Source organism: Bidens hawaiensis, unplaced genomic scaffold, assembly GCF_021521415.1.
Source record: "Bidens hawaiensis isolate Kalapana, Puna unplaced genomic scaffold, B.hawaiensis_p1.1 tig00042289_1, whole genome shotgun sequence".
NCBI lineage: Eukaryota > Viridiplantae > Streptophyta > Magnoliopsida > Asterales > Asteraceae > Bidens > Bidens hawaiensis.
The window spans coordinates 19,568-38,268 of record NW_027497484.1 but is presented as its reverse complement, the minus strand read 5'-3'; the positions used below and the strand labels follow the sequence as shown (position 1 = coordinate 38,268).

The 18,701-nt window shown below is 35.9% G+C and overlaps 2 protein-coding genes across 2 annotated transcripts; one reads left to right on the top strand and one right to left on the bottom strand.

The window, feature by feature from the left end:
- The first annotated feature begins 1,700 nt into the window (after positions 1–1,700).
- Positions 1,701–3,596, top strand: LOC143593507 (protein neprosin-like). The gene is made up of 7 exons (XM_077073120.1): positions 1,701–1,811; positions 1,896–1,982; positions 2,070–2,333; positions 2,413–2,580; positions 2,925–2,978; positions 3,081–3,230; positions 3,327–3,596. The coding sequence occupies exons 1-7, from the start codon at positions 1,701–1,703 to the stop codon at positions 3,594–3,596; spliced, it is 1,104 nt and encodes a 367-aa protein (XP_076929235.1).
- Positions 3,597–8,398: 4,802 nt separating this feature from the next.
- On the bottom strand, positions 8,399–16,359 carry LOC143593513 (uncharacterized). The gene is made up of 10 exons (XM_077073125.1): positions 16,248–16,359; positions 15,889–16,058; positions 11,776–11,876; positions 11,357–11,690; positions 10,100–10,666; positions 9,963–10,020; positions 9,825–9,886; positions 9,631–9,737; positions 8,851–8,938; positions 8,399–8,739 (listed from the first exon to the last, which is right to left on the bottom strand). Exons 2-10 carry the CDS (start codon positions 16,015–16,017, stop codon positions 8,434–8,436), a joined length of 1,752 nt encoding a protein of 583 aa, XP_076929240.1. The 5' UTR covers positions 16,018–16,058; positions 16,248–16,359; the 3' UTR covers positions 8,399–8,433.
- Between the last annotated feature and the right edge of the window lie 2,342 nt (positions 16,360–18,701).

Sequence of the window (18,701 nt, the reverse complement as noted above, 5' to 3'; positions counted from 1 at the left end):
CATATATCATGAAGTTATATCTAGGCTAGTGGGTGGTTTTGGTTTCTCTAGGGAATATAAATGAGTCGGATTTAGCCATTCTCAAACGCGTACCTGATTATTAAAGCATGTATCAAACCTGTCGGGAATTGGGCAAACCCGGCGGGTTTCAGGTATACCGTATACCCGCTATTTATTAAAAATATTCGTCGGATATACCCAACCCAAAACCGTTGAATATCTATCAGGTTTTGACAAAATATAACTCAAGAAAACACACAAGAGATTATCAATATTGACTCTATAGGTTTGTGTACATCATATATCAACATTTATAAAACAAGTTTCTATATTGCTTATGATGATGATGATATTTATCGGGTTATTTGACTTTTTCTTCAAATATCATTTACAAACACCAAGGATAGCAATAATGTTTGATTTGATTCTTGCAGTTGCTTCCATCAGCACCCAAGTCAAATACATATTAAGGCAAATGATGTCGGTTTGTTACGAGTAGTTATAAGTGAGGGGTTTGTCTATAAATTATCATAGTGTTGAGGACCAATTGTGTAACATGTCAAGATAGTTGTTAGTCCGTTAATCGAGTCTCTACTTTTACGATCTGGGTCGTTAATGGAAGTATCGTTTAGTTGTTGACCTAAATTCAATTTCTCTCTCTCTCTCTCTCGGAGATCTGCATTAATTTGCACGTATCACGGTTGCGACACAACCTAGCTTTTGATCTCATTGTCGTTAATTAGTGTTCAGATAAACCGAACTTTTAAAACAAATCAATTATCATACATCAAACTGCTATTACTTATTACGTAGATGAATTCAACTACTAGATAGATTTAAAATTAATAAATAAAATTATGTTGGCTCTTCAGGTAAATGTTTAACCTTATTGGATCCCACACTCGTCCCAGACCCATAAAAATTCAAATTTTATCCCAAACCCTATTGGGACGGGTTTTGGGTATTCCCAACTAGTTTGAGTTTCACTGACACCCTTAGGTGTCTCGCTATTTTAATAATTTAAATTAGTTGGTTTTAAATTGTAGCTATTTTAATAATTTAAATTAGTTGGTTTTAAATTTCAAACCAAAGCGAATGATTTGTTTCATGATTGATATGAAAAAACGGGGGGGGGGGGGGGGGGGGGGGGGCTATAAAGGGTAATTTTATACCTCTAAATGTTGTTTTTTCGTAAATATAAACTTTTCAAATTAAGAAAATCACAATCAATCTCAAATTAGTATTTGTGATACTAAAATAGTTTATTTTATCCTCAAGATAAATTATACTATATTTCAAATAAAAAATAATAACGTTAAATTACCGATTGAAACGATTTACAAATATAGTAGTTTTTCTATCAAAATTATAGTAGTTTTACAATAAAAATAATAAATTAGATAAACGGTTTACCTCTCCTTTTCTAAGTATAAGTAATCATATAATGTAGCTTATTTTATTTTGTAACATAAACCGTGATATATATATCAAGATAAATCTATACTTATCAACTTTATATAAATAAAAATCATACATATCACAATCTAATACTAGTTGAATCCTACTAGTATTCTACTTCGATTTGCATGAGACTTTTGGTTATACCATCAACCACACAATTCCATAGCAACGTACCACCATAGACATACACAATGTATCTACGTACTTTCGGTTTCGTGGTGGTCTTGTACCTCTTAGCGATGGTGTCTGTCTGTTACGCTGCCAAAAGTAGTTTTCCCGGTGCAGCGGAGAAAGTTGAAATTCTGAAGTATTTGAAACGTGTTAATAAACCCGCGGTTAAATCTATTAAGGTTTATAATTATTCTTCTTCTTCTTAATTAACTTTCTTAGCTAGTTTCATTATATTTTTTTATGATTTATGAATTCTTTGACAGAGTCCGGATGGTGATATTATAGACTGTGTCAATATTTATGATCAACCGGCTTTAGATCATCCGTCTCTCAAAAACCATACCATTCAGGTTTGTTTCCTTTTTACCTGGCTACGACTTTATACGTATTATGATTTAAAGACTAACAATAATAATAATATTAATTTGTGTTTATAGATGAAGCCAGATTTTCATCCAAATTGGATCAACAATGACAAGACTAAAATATCATCCATGATGAATGGTTCAGAAGCCAGAGCAGTACCAATTGCACAATTGTGGCATACAAAAGGTGAATGCCCAAAAGGGACTATCCCCATTAGAAGAACAAAGATGGCGGATATACTGAGAGCGGGTTCCCTCAGAAATTACCAGCGCAAGAGGACCGCTTTTCTTACTGCTCACCCAGATGAGGTTGGCCCTGACGGCTACACTCATGAGGTAATTTAGCCACATTTTGTATATACTTCACATTCTTTTTTCTTAATTTTCCGGTATTGAATTGGTATTCTCTTTTAAGTGTGCAACATTACATGCACCAGCTACTAGCGGGCCGATGCGTGGAACAAAAGTAACAATGAATATTTGGAACCCAAGGGTTGAAGGTGGTTCAGAATTTAGTTTGAGTCAGCTATGGGTAGTAGCAGGTTCTGAATCAAATTTGAATACCATTGAAGCCGGTTGGCACGTAAGTTCTTTCTTTATTTATATCTACCTTGTAGGGGTACGTGTATAAGAAATCAAAAAGAACAATTCGAAACAAAAACGTACTTACGGTCAGATTTGAAAACCTAAATTTTTTCAAGCTTAGATGGCAAAAGCAGAAACCGAACTGATAACTTTACTAAAACATGAAAAAACCTAAACTGAAACGTTTCAGAAATCCAAAAACCGAAGTTTTGGTTTTTAGTTTGGTTTTAGCCCAAAAGCGACCAATACCAAACATTGGACACCCCTACTACTACTACTACTACTACTACTACTACCAAGTATTACAAAATAAAACTTATTCTTGTAACCTGTTGATAACAGGTCAATCCACCTCTTTACCAGGACTCCAGGACTAGATTATTCATCTTTTCGACTGTAAGTTTATGTAAATTTGTAGTGGTTCAAGTATAAGGTTAAATTTATATAAATTTGATGTTGTATATAATTAACATTTTCATGAAATTATATTTTTGACAGACTGATGGATATCACGGCGTAAATTGTTACAATCTTGCATGCAGCAAGGGGTTTATTCAAACGGACCACAAAACGGCAATTGGCGGTAGCATAACTCCAATTTCACAGATGGATGGTACTCAATATGATATAACCATATCTGCTGCTGTGGTATATATATATATATATTGTCCAAATTCCGGTTTTTAAATAAAGTTTTATTTGTTTAATTAACTATTAATATTCAAAATGCAATGTTTTTCATAGTCAACTGATGGGAACTGGTGGTTGCAAGTTAATGGTGACTTTTTAGGATACTGGCCACACTCATGGTTTACATCATTAAACGAAGGTGCATCCGAGGTAAGTTGGGGTGGGGAGATGGTCAACCAACGCTTAAATAGGCATCATTCAACTACTGAAATGGGTAGCGGGCGTTTTCCCTCACATCAGCTAGGGGAAGAGACCATGTGTGGCAGTACCCTTAAGGTAGCGCAAGATGCGTTTAACAGCGGACCATTGATTTTCAGTTGGTGAGTGCATGAATCGGCAGACCTTATTGACCGCATAGGTAATGTCGGGTCGAGAAAGTGTTACATACTAAAGGGCACCAACAATCTGTCTATATTTTACCGGGTTCTCAAACGGACCCAAGGCCAAGTTGGTAGTTGTGGTAATAGGTGAGTCAGCCGGTTGCGCATTGGATAAGTGTGCACGCTGTAATAGTTCCAAAATGTATTTTTGTTGTGACATGATGATGTCCGAGCCTTGGTGAATGATCTCAATTCCCAAAAAATAGGAGAGTCGGCCTATGTCTTGGACCGCAAAGGACCGACTAAGATTGTGAACCATGTGATCAATTGCTTGCGGGTTGTTACCTGTCAAAATAATATCATCAACGTAGACAAGTAGATACAAGAGACTGCCCCTCGAAGAGTAAATGAACAGGGAAGGATCCGTCTTGGAACCTTGAAAACCGAGCCCCATAAGAGCTGTAGATAACCGTTGAAATCAAGCTCGAGGGGCCTGTTTTAATCCATACAGTGACTTATGCAATAGACAAACATGATTAGGTCTCTGTGGATCAACAAAACCTGGTGGTTGTTGTAAATACACCGTCTCTTTTAATTCACCATGTAAAAATGCATTCTGTACATCAAGTTGTCGTAGTTGCCATTTTTGTGCAATCGCTAAAGAAAGGACCACACGAATGGTAGTAGATTTGACAACCGGGCTAAAAGTCTCCTGATAGTCAATGCCCGGTTGTTGTCGAAAACCTTTTGCGACTAAACGAGCTTTATGACGTGTAATAGCTCCTGTTTGGTCCCGTTTGAGTTTGTAAACCCACTTACAATCAACAATATTAGAGCCCGGAGTACGAGGAACCAAAGACCACGTACCGTTTCTTATTAACGCTGAGTATTCTTCATCCATGGCTTGGCGCCATTTAGGATGTGTGTTAGCAACGGTAAAGGAGGCAGGTTCGGTATCAGGATTAAGGGTGGTAGAAAGAAAAGAGGTTGCATTAAAAGGCTTTGGAGTTTTCGGATTTTGGCGGAGATTCGACGGGCGTTGACGGGGTGGAGGCGGGGCTGTAGGGGCTGGTTCATTAGTGGTAGATGCAAGGGCTGGTTGAGCTGTGGGGATTGGTTGGGTTGTGGGGGCTGATTGAGTCGTTGGGTCAGTTTCAAGTGTGTTGGTGAGCGGAGATGGTGTGGCTGATGTAGAGACCATAGGAGCTGTGGGATTGGTGTCGGTGGTGGAGGGCTTGACGGTTTTGGCTTTGCGAGTGTAAGTATGGATAAGAGGTGGGCGGGTAGGAGGTGGGGATGGGGGTGGGGGAGGGGGTGATGGAGATGTTGTAGGTGGAATGGTAGGATATGAAGAGACATACATTTCTGGAGGTTGGGATGGGGACAATGGGCTGGATTGTTTGGTGAACGGGAAGTGTTGTTCATTAAAACGAACATGGCGTGCAACATAGATGCGTTCGGTTTGTGGATCGAAGCATCGATAACCATGATGAGCAGGACTATAACATAAAAAGACACACGGGGTAGACCGAAAATCCATTTTGTGTTTGTTGTAGGGACGGAGATATGGGAAACACTGAGAGCCGAAAACTCGTAAAAAGTTGTAGTCGGCTGGATGGTGAAAGATGTGTTCAAATGGGGATTTGGATGAATTTGTACGAGAGGGCATACGATTTATTAGGTAGACTGCTGTGTCGAAAGCAAAATTCCAAAAACGTTGTGGGACATGTGATTGGGCTAATAAGGTGAGACCTGTTTCGACAACGTGTCGATGTCAACGTTCCACAATGCCGTTTTGTTCACTAGTATGTGGACACGAAAGACGGTGTGTGATACCTAGGGTAGTAAGAAAGGTAGATAAGCTTCTGAATTCCCCACCCCAGTCACTTTGAACGGACTTAAGCTTAGTGTTAAATTGTCTTTCAACCATAGTGATAAACTGTTTGAAGATTCCAAAAACATCAGACTTACGTTTGAATGGAAAAATCAGCATAAACTTAGAAAAATGGTCTACACACAACAAAAAATAATTATGGCCCTCAAAGGACGTAATGGGGGCGGGGCCCCAAACATCACAAAAGATAAGATCTAAAACACGTGAACTCTTAAAATTAGATGACAATAAATGTAATTTAGAAGACTTTTCGACATAACATGAATCACAAACAGTACCAAAAACATTGTTTTGTAAAGGTAAATGATAAAAAGATATCATTGACTTCAAAAGCTGTGGATGAAGATGTCCCAGTCTTTGATGCCAAGTTGACGAGGAGGCACGAATCGCAGAGAATGAAACTTTAGGCACGGGTTGTAACCGCGGGAGCTTCAAGGAGTACAAACCGCCATTACTTGGACCCTTGAGGAGGGTAGTGTGTGTAAACTTGTCCTTCACAGCAAAAAAGGTAGCATGAAATTCAAAATAAACGTTATTATCAAGGCAAAAATGTTGGACAGAAAGGAGATTTTGTTTTATTTCGGGGACATGGAGTATGTTATTAAGGTCAAAGGTTTTGGCAGGTGATGAAAAACGAGTGGAACCAATATGCAAAATGGGGAGGCCCTTACCGTTGCCAACATAAAGACTGTCATCACCATGGTAGGCTTCAGAGTTATCGGGGCTGGAGAGATCCACAGCAACATGGTTATTTGAGCTGGTGTCCGGGAGCCAATTATTAAAAGCTCGTGAGCGATGATCTGCATAGTTGGCAGACGGTTGTTGTCTTGAGCGGAAAGTGGCAGGATCACGATTGGGGCATTCAGACGGTATATGACCTATGCCACACCTGTTACATGTGCCATAAACAGTATTTTGATTAGACGCCCAACTAAACTGATTTCGATTACCTCCTGTGTTGTTGCGGTTGTTAGAGTTGCCACGTCCGCGACCGTTGCCTTGTCGATTGTGTTGGTTACGGTTTATGTTCCGATTTGTGTAGTATGCCTGTGACGACTGAGATGAAGGCGGTTGTAGCTGTAACCCTAGCTGGGCAGCCAATTGTTGGACTGCGTGAATTGCATCAGCCTGGGACACTGAGCTGGACGAACCTGCGGTGGCCGAAGCAGCAGGTTTGTGGGCTGCTGTAAATGCTTGTGTTGGTGAGATATGAACCGTTGTTTTGTTGATCATGTAATCGTGGTCTGCTAGTAGTCCATGTAGTTCTATAAAGACAGTTGAAAATTGGCGACCGAGAATGGTTGACTTAAACCCGTTATACTCTTCTCTAAGACCCGAGAGAACTAGCATTACCAGATCTTTCTCCTTCATTGGTTCGCCAATATTTGCGAGTGCATCAGAATATTCTTGAGCCCTTGTCAGGTACGCGGAAGCGGAAGAGGTTTCATCGGCTTTCATCTCTAGTTTAAGAAGCTGAGTTCTTAGGGTGTATTCCCTAGAGGCTGTGTGAGGAGCATAAGCACGCTCAAGAGATAACCAAAGATCACGTGAAGTATGTCCTTGAACGTGCTGGAACGACGCCTCAGAGATGGTAGAGGTAATTAACATTCGTACATGGGCATCATTCGAGACCCATGTTAAGAAATTAGGGTTGGGTTGAGACACAGGTGGGGTTGTTTCTTTACCAGAGACTGTAGCAGCTTCAATGGTTTCTTTCGGGTGGACATGGTATTGTGCCATCCACATAACCGAACAGGTTATTAGTGACCAGAAAAGGTTGTATCATCGCCTTCCAGTAACCATAATTGGTTGGTGATAGAGTGAACCCAAACTTGTGGGAATTATGGGAAGTTTTCTCAGCTGTAGTAATTGCAGCAAGAAGAGCCATTGTTTGGCTGGAATAAACTGCTGTAGCAAAGCTGCTGGTGGAAAAAAAAATCTGTCGATAGTTTTTTGTTTTTGTTTTTAGGGTTAGGAGAAGATGGTGGCTGAGGGAGGCTCTGATACCAAGATAAACTTGGTAATCAGAATATTGTATTATTATGATTGTAATTGTTACATTAATAGAGTATATATAAAATACTATATTACACTCTAGACCCTCTAATATAATATAATAATAAACAATGTCTAATAGGAAGCAAGTTATTTCAAAAATATTCAAGTACGTGATGCATACGACAATGTTGTGGCTCCTCAATATATCCAAACCTCAACTACGAACCCCGCTTGCTATGATATCATTACCGACTTCGATAAGGAGTCGGGGAGATACTTTTACTTTGGTGGTCCTGGTTATAATTCAAACTGCCCGTGAATTCGGACAAATGGTTTATTAGCATTTCTTTATCTGTTCTGTTTTAGTTGTTTTCTTTTTATGTTCTAAGATATTAAGTTTGTTTGAATTTTTGCTCTTGTCATATTTTTTACTTTGTCTATTTATCAATTTATGCCATATTTTACTTTGTCTACTGTATATTCTATATTAAGTTTGGTGACATACATGATTATACGATGATAGAACATTGTAATCATACATTAAAAGTATGGCAACTAAGCGAGAACATAAACAATCTCGGCTAACAACCATCATTAGCCAAAGTTTGGTTCTAAAAGCTTAACTAGTAACATTCAATTTAACAAACAATTGAGTCCATTGACAAAAAGATTATATACATAAACAAAACACAAATCAAGTAACAAGATACTACATAATGAATATTTTGTTCAATAGTTCTTTCTTAATATTTCCAACCTTTTTTTTACCATGGCTTTTATAAGGAGTTGAAGTACAAATATGGGCTAGCTAGCATGAATCTATCTTATTATATCAACTCATCTTATAACCATAAAAACCAATTGGACCCAAAAAGAATATCACCCTAAGACCTCATCACTAACCCTTTTCAAATACAAAATTAGTTATTACCCGCAAACGATTGAACCTTCAAGCAGAATTTTTTGACTTGGCGACCTCGGTTCTGACATAAGTGAGACTACGGGCGGTGGTCGGAGACGGGATGGCAGTAGGACTCGAAATGCTATCTGATGACGGATTTTGAGCATCACGTTTCCACTGGAAGCTTCTAACACCGCCTTTAAACGGGAGGTGTGACCTGTATGCACTAGGGATCCCGCCTCTCGCGAATGAACCTCTACCAAATCTAGATGCCACATATGGTGAACCCCGGGCCCCACAGGCCCACGCATTGACTGGTGCCACAAGTTGTTGATCCGAGTTTTTCTTTACTACCTGTAATACACAGAAAAAAATCCCATCTTATGAACATATAGATATTAGTCACGTGCAATACGAAACCGTTACGTGCCACAAATCATAATAATGTTGCATTTCATAATGTACCTTCAGAATACGGGACATAAAAGATGTGCTATCTAAAGATAAAGCATTTTCGGCAGCCTCCTTTGTCATGAACTCCACATAAGCTGACCTGGCATAAAGAACCAGGTTTAAAACATAGTAAAACAAACAACTAATCAAATGTATATTACAGCTTATACATCTTTTTTGTATATACCCAATTGCAGGTTGGGTCCTTAATTTTTATTAACTACACCAGAAAACCTTAAAGCAAGTGATTTGTAACAAATTAGACAGTTACATGAACTGGCGTTAAAATTTTCAGTTAACCCTATTTTAAATGGCCATCACGCCCTTACCAAATATATGATATATATAATTATAAGTTATAGCGCACATAATAATGTATTATATTAGCCTATTAGGCAAGAGCAATACGCCCTTACCATATATTATATATTATATTAAGAGTATAATGGACATTTAACATGGATTTAAATGAAATTTCTAGCGTCAATTAGTGTAGCTGACTAATTCGTTACAACCCGCTTACTTGAAGGATGCAAAGTGTAGTTAACAAAAGTTAAGGACCCAACCTGTAATTGGGTATGTACATAGAGAATGAAATCTGTAATTTACTCAAAAATCAAACGTATATCGGATTTGCTACATATTAAGAAAAATGATTTCTTTAGATATCAATGAAATAAATAACACTGGTTATCAGCTCAGGATGTCATATGGTAAGGTGCCCTAAATTTCTTTTTTGTCTTTACTTAAATTAATTTATTATATCAAAATAAAGAAAAAATAATGACAAACCCTATTGGCTGCCCGGTTGCGGGTTCGGTTAATATAAGCACTTTCAATACGTCCCCAAACTTGTTAAAGTGTCGAGTAAGACTATCCTTAGTAGCAGCAAAATGAACCTGAAAAAACGTATGATACATTATTAAATTAAAAAAAAATAAACTTCAAATATAATTGATGACATTATATAAAAATATCGCCATTACATTGCTAACGAAAATGATGCGTGAATCCTCGTCTTCAGTAGATTTACCAGTAGGATTGACACCTGGAAGAAAAATATATAAATATGCAAATAATAACAATTACACCAAAAAATAATTCATTAAAAAAATTAAACTCACCAATTGATGAAAGTGACTTCTGGTCCACCTCTGATTGAACATGTGTAATAGGTACACCCTACACAATTGTGACATAATAATCTTATCCAAAGTTTGTTATGAAATTAAAAAAAATAATAAGTTGTATACAATCTTACATTTGCGTTACTAACGGTCACAGGATTGCTGTTGTTGCCGGCATCAAGTTTCTGATTGTCCAACTCTGAAACACCCCTTGGTTTGTTTAAATTTGAATAAATATTTGCCACGTCAGAAACTGTAATATTCTCAACTCTATGTGGTTTATTAGAATTTAACCCCACATCATGTTCCATCATAGAAATATCTTCCACATATTGCCCAGAATAAGCTGGAACATCAGCCTCATGTTTTCCATAATCTGTGACTCGATCAATGGTGTCGGATGCATCTGCAGTATGACCGAGGCGGTCAAACACATTTCCTGAAGGTTTGACTTTTACGACATCGTGAGCAGCATCTGCTACAGCTTTAATGGCAACCGCCATAGCTTTAGAACGGATCTTTGGAGGGCAGTGTTCAAGTGATGAGTCGTTGGTAGGTGTAGAAACTGCGGACCGTAAACGTTTAAATGATGGCTCGGAAGTCAAACTGGCTGACCGAGAAGTACCAACCGCGTCTCGGACCGCAAATTGTAATAGCCTTCGTGTAGCGCCACCTGGAGTTGGTTTAGACACTGTTTCTCTCTGAAAGTAAACAAACTATCATGTGCTGAGATATATATTCATATATTGACGTAAATTACATTTATACCCCTAGAAAACATATGAAATATCGTATACACCTAATGCAAATTTATAATATCTTATATGCTCTTAAAACTAGTAAACATATCAAATTTAGCCATTTGATAAAAATTATGCAAAAAACAAACATTTTATCCTTATTTTTCTAAAACATTAAAATTTTCATATTTACTTGTGTTTACCCGTTAGGCATTAACAATACTTTTCTCAATATGAGATTTACTCATTTCACAGAAGGGAAAAAGAAAAGTCATTATTAACCTTCTCATTTTCTTTTATAACTTTTTAATTTTTTTAAAACTGTCACGTTCTTTCTCAAGCCAACTTAAACTTTTAGAAGGTTAAAACCAACACTGTAAAAAATATACAATGATCAGAAGGTTAAACAGACTTGTTTGCAATAAAATTGGTAAATCTCATATTTTGAGAAAATGTATTGTTGATGAATATATATAAAATTTGTAAGTTACAAATAGGTAAAATTTAATTCTTAAGTTTTTAAAAAAATAAAGGTAAATTGATCCTTTCCTAAATTATTTAGATGAAAAATGGGTATATATGGTATTTCACAAGTTTGTAGAGGTATATATGAAATTCTCCCTATAATATGAGGAAGTTCAGACTTCAGACCTTGACTTGTGAACTTTCATCGGGGTGATCAGTTTGAACGTTGCGGCCTCTTTTTCTTTGAATAGATGGTTGGGATGAAGATGAACGGTTCAGATTATTATTATCATCATCTGAATGGATGTTGGCAATGACAGCACTGCGAAGTGGAGGTGGTCCAGCTGGTTCTGTTATAACCCCTTTCCAATCTTTGACTCTTCGGCTTTTGGATATAGTATCAGATTTTATAACAACAGATTCAGAAACTGGTTTCTGTTTGGACACGTGTTCATCAGTAACACGAGATTCTTTTGATTGTGTGTACAGATTTAGGTTTGATTGCAAATGACCCCACAGCCTGCACAAAGAAGAACAATAACATAATGGGCGTGTTGAGTAATGGGTCAAAATGAGTTTGACTAGAAAGAGTACAAATGTATTACCAAGACACAAAAGAGTCACTGTCATCACCCAAAAAAACATTCAGCTCATTCCTTGCTTCTTCTTTGCACCGACCGTTTTTAAGCAAGACGATCACATATTCCTACAAAAGCAAATTACTTTATTTAGTAAATCAATGAATCAGAAATGTGATTAATTTTCTAAATAAAATATGGTTCTAAATAGTTTTCCTGATCTATAATCTCTTTGTCAGCATGTTACAGGCTTATACCCGAGTCTATAATCAATAGACTGTTCAGATTCTTCAGAACAATAATAAGCCAGATGTAATTGTAAAATGCAGAAGGACACAGAAATGAATTGTGAAACTTTCTAACCAATCTAGCCTTTTATCTGATAGACCCTGATTCAGCCAACGACTACTAGAGTACTAGCCGTAAACAGGTCAACCGACAACCGGAACGGCCCCAATAACCACGAAGAAGGGTAAGTGGGTGACAGGTGGGTCAAAAAATCTCCACGTCCAGCACCAGCAGTAGTTTCGATTTTACATTTATGTCTTGCAATTTTAATCTCTGTTTTTAAATAACTGTATTTTCGATTTTTAGGTTTTTTAATCAGTGTTATCTCCATTGCTAATCCAAGTTTGGCCACTTAGGTGGTGCTCTTTGATACCCGATTCGTGACTCGTGAGCTAGGTGCTGTTTCTGTATCCTATTCATCTTAGGTTGCCCAATCAATTCAATTAAGTGATGACTCTGAATCTCAAATCAATTAAACGGTTTGAATCAATTTCAAATTTCCAGTCATTTTCCCTTAACCTAATTGCTATCATTATCATTTCATAACAAATCATAAACCCTTTATAATCAAATTCATGAATAAAAAGATACCCGTAAACACACACAGATATATTATAACAGGAGTACTTATCTAATATGACCACTGGGAATAGGCAATGGACACTTATGCTAATGTCTAATCCAATCTTCATGACCAGTTTCAAGACACAAGCAAGACTCATATGTGTAGTGTAACACTTTTCAAAAATACTGTGCTTATGTTCTCAACAACTATGGACAAAAAAAGGAAATATAAAATGCTTCATGTGCTCAGTTTCTATACATATTTACTTGTTTTAGTATGCACAGAATACAAGAGCACCTTGTAAGACACAAAAGACTTACTATTTTCATGAAAACAACAGTTCCAACAAGTATATCATCATAGCATCATGATAAACAGACATAGAATTTAGCAAGGTTAAAGTAGTAAAAACTAAAAAATCAGTGCAGACTATATTTACATATAATATCTAAATAAGGAAAAGGCAAATAAATAATGATGATAGCATAAGAGGCAATACAGGTTACAGACTTAAGAGCAGTGTCATAGACTATAGCATCATGATGAACAGACATACAGTAATATTTAGCAAGGTTAAAGTAGTAAAAACTAAAAAGTCAGTGCACACTATATTTACATATAATTCTTAAATAAGTAAAAAGCAAATGATGATGATATTACATACTTACAGTAGTCACATACAAACATATCAAAAAAATATATATATATATATACATATATATATATGTAGGGGATGGATCTTGCGAGAAGTAATCTTTTGACGAGAAGTGCGAGAAGTAGATCACAACCATTGATGACAAAGATCAATGGTGGATGTTACAAGATGGCATATTGGTAAATAAGATGAACTTGTAACCAGATTTTAATTAATAGAGGGGGCAAAGCAGTAAAATGAGTGTAGCTATTAAAAAGGAATTGGTTTTAATAACCCTTGTTTCACTCTGTAACCTATACGCAATAAACGAGGCGCAAATTTTTTCCACCCAATTTCAACCGATTCAGTCCCTTCAATTCAATTATGCCTACACATAAATCGATGCACACAATAATCTCATATATCAGAGTATCTTTAAGCATCAAATTGGACATTAATCTTGCCACAAAATCCTCTGCAAGATCAAAAACGTGATACACAATTGATAGAATCAAAGGTTTTGATTCCAATCGGGATAGTATAAGAAGCAACCTGCGATAATCAGTTTTTTGCCCTTGTTCTTGAAGTTGATTTGGGGGTTTATCGGTTGCTATTTTGGTCAAAAAAATTCATTATCGAAGGTATGTTCATCAGTTGTTGGTGTAGTTGTGTTGTTTCGAATATGTTAGATGTAGCGTATGCGATTGATGATGATGTATACTCTGTTATCAAAATATGGTTGCTGATGATGTATTCTTTGTTAACATAAAATTAGGGTTTTCTATATGATTGGTTACATGTAAGCTCTGTCAACTGTACTTACAGTAGCAGTGAATCTGAATAAAATGAAGATGTTTACATCCACATTTGCAGGTAGAAATAGTTGTTGTCATCATTTAAAGCGTCGGTTTAGCTGTTTGTGTGTAGAATGTTTGTGTATATGAGGTATTAGGTGTTGTGGTGATTGGGTGCACAGGTTCACTATGTGTGTTGTGTATGTAATTTGTTTGTTGTGCAAGTTCACTGTGTTTATTGTGTATGTATTTTGTTTGCTGTGAAGTGGAACTGGGTTGGCTGTGTAGGTTTGCTATGGTTATTGTGTATGTACTTTGTTTGTTGTGTAGTTGAACTAGATTGGTTGTGTAGGTTAAGTTGATTAGTGGTGTTGTTGAACTTGGTTGTTGTGTAGGAGAAACTAGAATAGTTTTGGTACAATTAATTAATTGATAATGTTGTGAAGAGAACTTGGTTAGTTGTGTAGGAAGATCGATTTAGGATTTTGTGTAGGGGAACTGGTTCAGATGTGTAGGTTAATTTGGCCAGTAGTGTTGTTGAACTTGGTTTGTTATGTACTAGAAGCTATAATAGTTTTGATTGCTGATGTTGTGAAAGGGAACTTGGTTAGTTGTGTAGATAGATCTATTTGTTGTGTGTAGGAGGTTATGGTTTGTATAATGTGTAACTTTTTTGTTTTTTTTTTGTGTGTGTATGATGTTGTGGTTTTTTTGTTCTATGGTACTATGATGTGTAGGGAACGTTGATGTTGTGCAGTGATGTAAAAGTTTTCTATTGTTTTGTATATGCTTTGTTGCATAAGAACCATTGTAGTTATGTCGTATGCGTAGGAGACTGTGTTAGATGTGTATGGTTGTGTGGTGTAGGCTGACTGTGTTACGTTTGTGGTGTACGTTGGTTGTGTTATGTTTATGATGTATGTTGATTGTGTTATGTTTATGGTTTGTGGTGTAGGTTAGCTGTATTGAAGTACACAGCCAAAGATAATTTTGTATAGTCAAGTATTTTTACGATTAGGCATATGGAGAACTGCATGGGTTGCGATTGTGGGATTGGAGAGGAGACATCAAAGCAACTAAAAATACTTCCCGCTTTAAAGACAAAATATGTGGCCAAGATTTCGCTATTTGCTATAAACAGGAAGATATCCAACATTATGGTGTTCTATGTTCGGAATGACAAATTGGATTATTAAGGTTAAAATGAAGACGATATGACTATATGTTTTTGTGGTTTTTGAGTTTGTTTTCTTAGATGAATGAACACCTTTGCTTATTTCATTAGCTACATACAGTCAGGTTGTGAGTCTATGACTTTTTTTTAATTTGAGATTACTTTGAAGTATTAATGTAATGGGTTTGAAATTCTTTGTGAAATTTGCATTTGATAATCTGTTATGATTAAGTATTTAAATAGCATTCACCTAATTTATTTACCAAGTTGTTGAAATAAATTTTGATGATTATGCAAAACAGGATATGTTCAACAAGCTCCACCGTAATATCACAAGTGAACTAGAACCTCATGTATTTAGGTTTATTTGTTGACAAAGACATTAGGAATAGATTGATTATTTTCTTGAAAATTGAATAACAGTTATTATATTATATAAATAGTTAAATAAAAAATCAAAAAAAAAAAATAGTAACTTAGCCTAAATTATTGTTGGTTTCCAATTACAGAAAATATTAAATGTACTAGAATACCCTTACTATTTAAAATAAATCATAAACAAAAGAAAACTTGTGATTGGTCCAATTGATTTCTCGCACTTCTCACACTAAAAATACTTCTGAAATGAACCAATTCCTATATATATATATATATATATATATATATAACAACATTTTGGTCATACCACAAGAGTGTCATCAGTGTAATCCCCCATAAACTCCTTCAACTTGTCCTTGACCCGATTGCGCAACCGAGCCGCTCCATCTCGGGAAAAAATAATCTTAAAAGTCAGATCATCAGCGGCACTTCCCATCAAAATGATGCTAGCTAAATTTCCACTCCAATCCTATCAGGCTAGTTAACATAACATGAATTGAAAGTAATCAGAAGGATCAATAGAAACATTAATTATGACAAAATGAAGATAAAAAGCCCTAAGTTGTACAATTAAACACTATATGGCATATAATAATTAAATTAATTGAAGAAGAAACCCTAGGTAGGTTATGGAATAAAAAGAGTGGCCGGAGAGATAATATTAACGAACCTCCGATGAAGCAACAAATCAGGTTGTGTACTCGCCTTTCGTCTGTGTTTTGATACTGGGCTTGGAGTTTGGATCTGGTAACGTTTGTTTTTGCGGGCTGGCTGGATATTATATATGTTCTAAGTTATATTATCGGCTAACCTTCATTTTTATTGTTCTAAGTTAAATTTCTTTTAATTTATTTTAAACGGATAATTTTAGGGGCGTGCGTGGTGTCGTTGATGTTCGGTGTGGTTTTCGGTGAACCGTTTGGTTTCGGTTTTTTCGAAATTTCATTTTGGTTTCGGTTTTTGCCATTTGAGTTCGGAACCGATAGAAAAGTTGGCAAAAAAATAATGAATTTAGTTATAAATAATTTTGATACCGGTACCGAAAATTCAAAATATTTGGTACCGGAACCAAAATGTTCAGTTCGGTACGGATACGATACCGGTATTTCATACATAATTCGGGAACTACGGTACCGTACCAATACCGAACTAAAAAACTTGATACCGACAGTACTGAATTCGGTACCGGGACCGGTACCGAAAATGTTCATCCCTACACCACCTCCATTAATTATTACTGAAACTAAATAGTAAATGACTTCATATTTGCCCGACTTTAAAGGTATCATATTTACTCTTTTAATTAATACATTAATTTGACTAATTCGGCCGAAACAACCAACCCAGTTGATTCGGTTTACTATTATAAAATTATAAAATTCGTATTTATCTGTAAGGTTCAGATTATCTATCAAAACTTGAACGTGCTAGAACGTGATCACCCTTAACGTTTATCCTCAATGATTACCCAACATTTCAGTATTGTCCTTCAATACGCTTTATAGTGTTATGATCCATAAGAAACTCAAACTATGTGGTGACTTGTCTTAGAAGGTATTTAAAGTTCAAATGAACATACATTAGAACATCGATGCGTGGTTGTGTGCATACTGCCTATAGGCTAGCCTTATATTTTTATTTTGTGTTTGGTGTGTGTTGCGGCCCCCAAAAGATTGTTTCTCATGAGTCATGAACTTATTTCTTAGTGTATTTTAAAAGGTATTTATCAAATTAGTATATTTTTATCTGTTTTTATTCTTCTTTAACTAGTATATCATACTTTCTTTTAAACTTTTGTTTTCAACAAACCCACTATGCATACCTTTTTAACTAATACCAGCCCGTTATACCTTTTTTTATTCTTTTTATAGAAAAGAATGATATAAAGTTGATCATATGTTTTTTGGGCGTAGCATACTTCGATGACCATTTAGGTTTGGTTTTACTCTTGAAATGATCTCTTATATTCTTCACTGATTTACAGATTTAATCTTAAGCACTTCTCAATGATAGATTGGAGTCTAAATGATGTACAAATTTCAAGCTTGTCTTATTTATTCAGTGATTTGGTTGATATTGTAAGTAATGAAAAAGTTAGTTTTTTAGAAAATAGATAATAGACACGCTCTCTTTTAAAGAGAGCGCAAGATATCACTCTCTCCTAATCTAGTGTTAGGATTTCTAATTTGTGTTGGTTAGATTAGTATTATTTCTTCTTTTCTTATTTAAACACTAATTAGTAATTACTTATTCATTCTTTTTTTCGCTCTTAAAGGGGAAAAAGAAAGACACGGTTTTCTGGGATGCTTGGTAGTCTTGATTGTACACAGTTGGATTGAAAAGCTTGCCCAGTTGCTTAGCAATGTCAACATCATCGGGGCGATCATGATGGTCCAACACTTATACTTGGGACAGTGACATCATTTGATATATGGATATTGCATGCATTTTTTTTGTATGTTGGGCACAAACACTAACATAGCGGTCATAAATTCGTCTCATGTTTTTAATGACTTCATAGACGAAGTTGCTCCCGACTCCTCATTTTCAGCAAATGATGTCGACTATGAATATAGATATTATCTAGTCGACGGTGTTTATCCCGAGTGGGCCACTTTGGTACTCAGTTTTACATGCCCGACTGACGATAAACGCCAATATTTCAATAAAAAACACAAGTCAGCCAGAAAGAACATTGAAAGGGCATTCGGGGTATTAATGAAACATTGGGGCTTCATTAAACAATCGGCTCGTATTCAAGAAATGGATAAGTTAAGAAACAAAATGCATGCTTGCATTATCTTACACAATATAATATTGGAGGACTCGGGCATAACTATTTGTCAAGACGAGTACAACGATGTATCGAAGTCGATCTCAACACTAAACATTGATGAAAAACTTGCTAATTTATTAAAAACACAAAGGAAAACACATCGAAGTTTTTGATCGAATTTGGTTGAACACCAATGGAGTAACAAGCAAAATAATGATGACGAATAAAACGTTTATAGTTTTTTATTTAGTTTTGTTTAATGTTTTCAAATTTATTAAGATTATTTACTTTATTGTATTAAAAAAAGCTGTCTAACGTTGTCCCTCGAGACAACAAACCCAAGA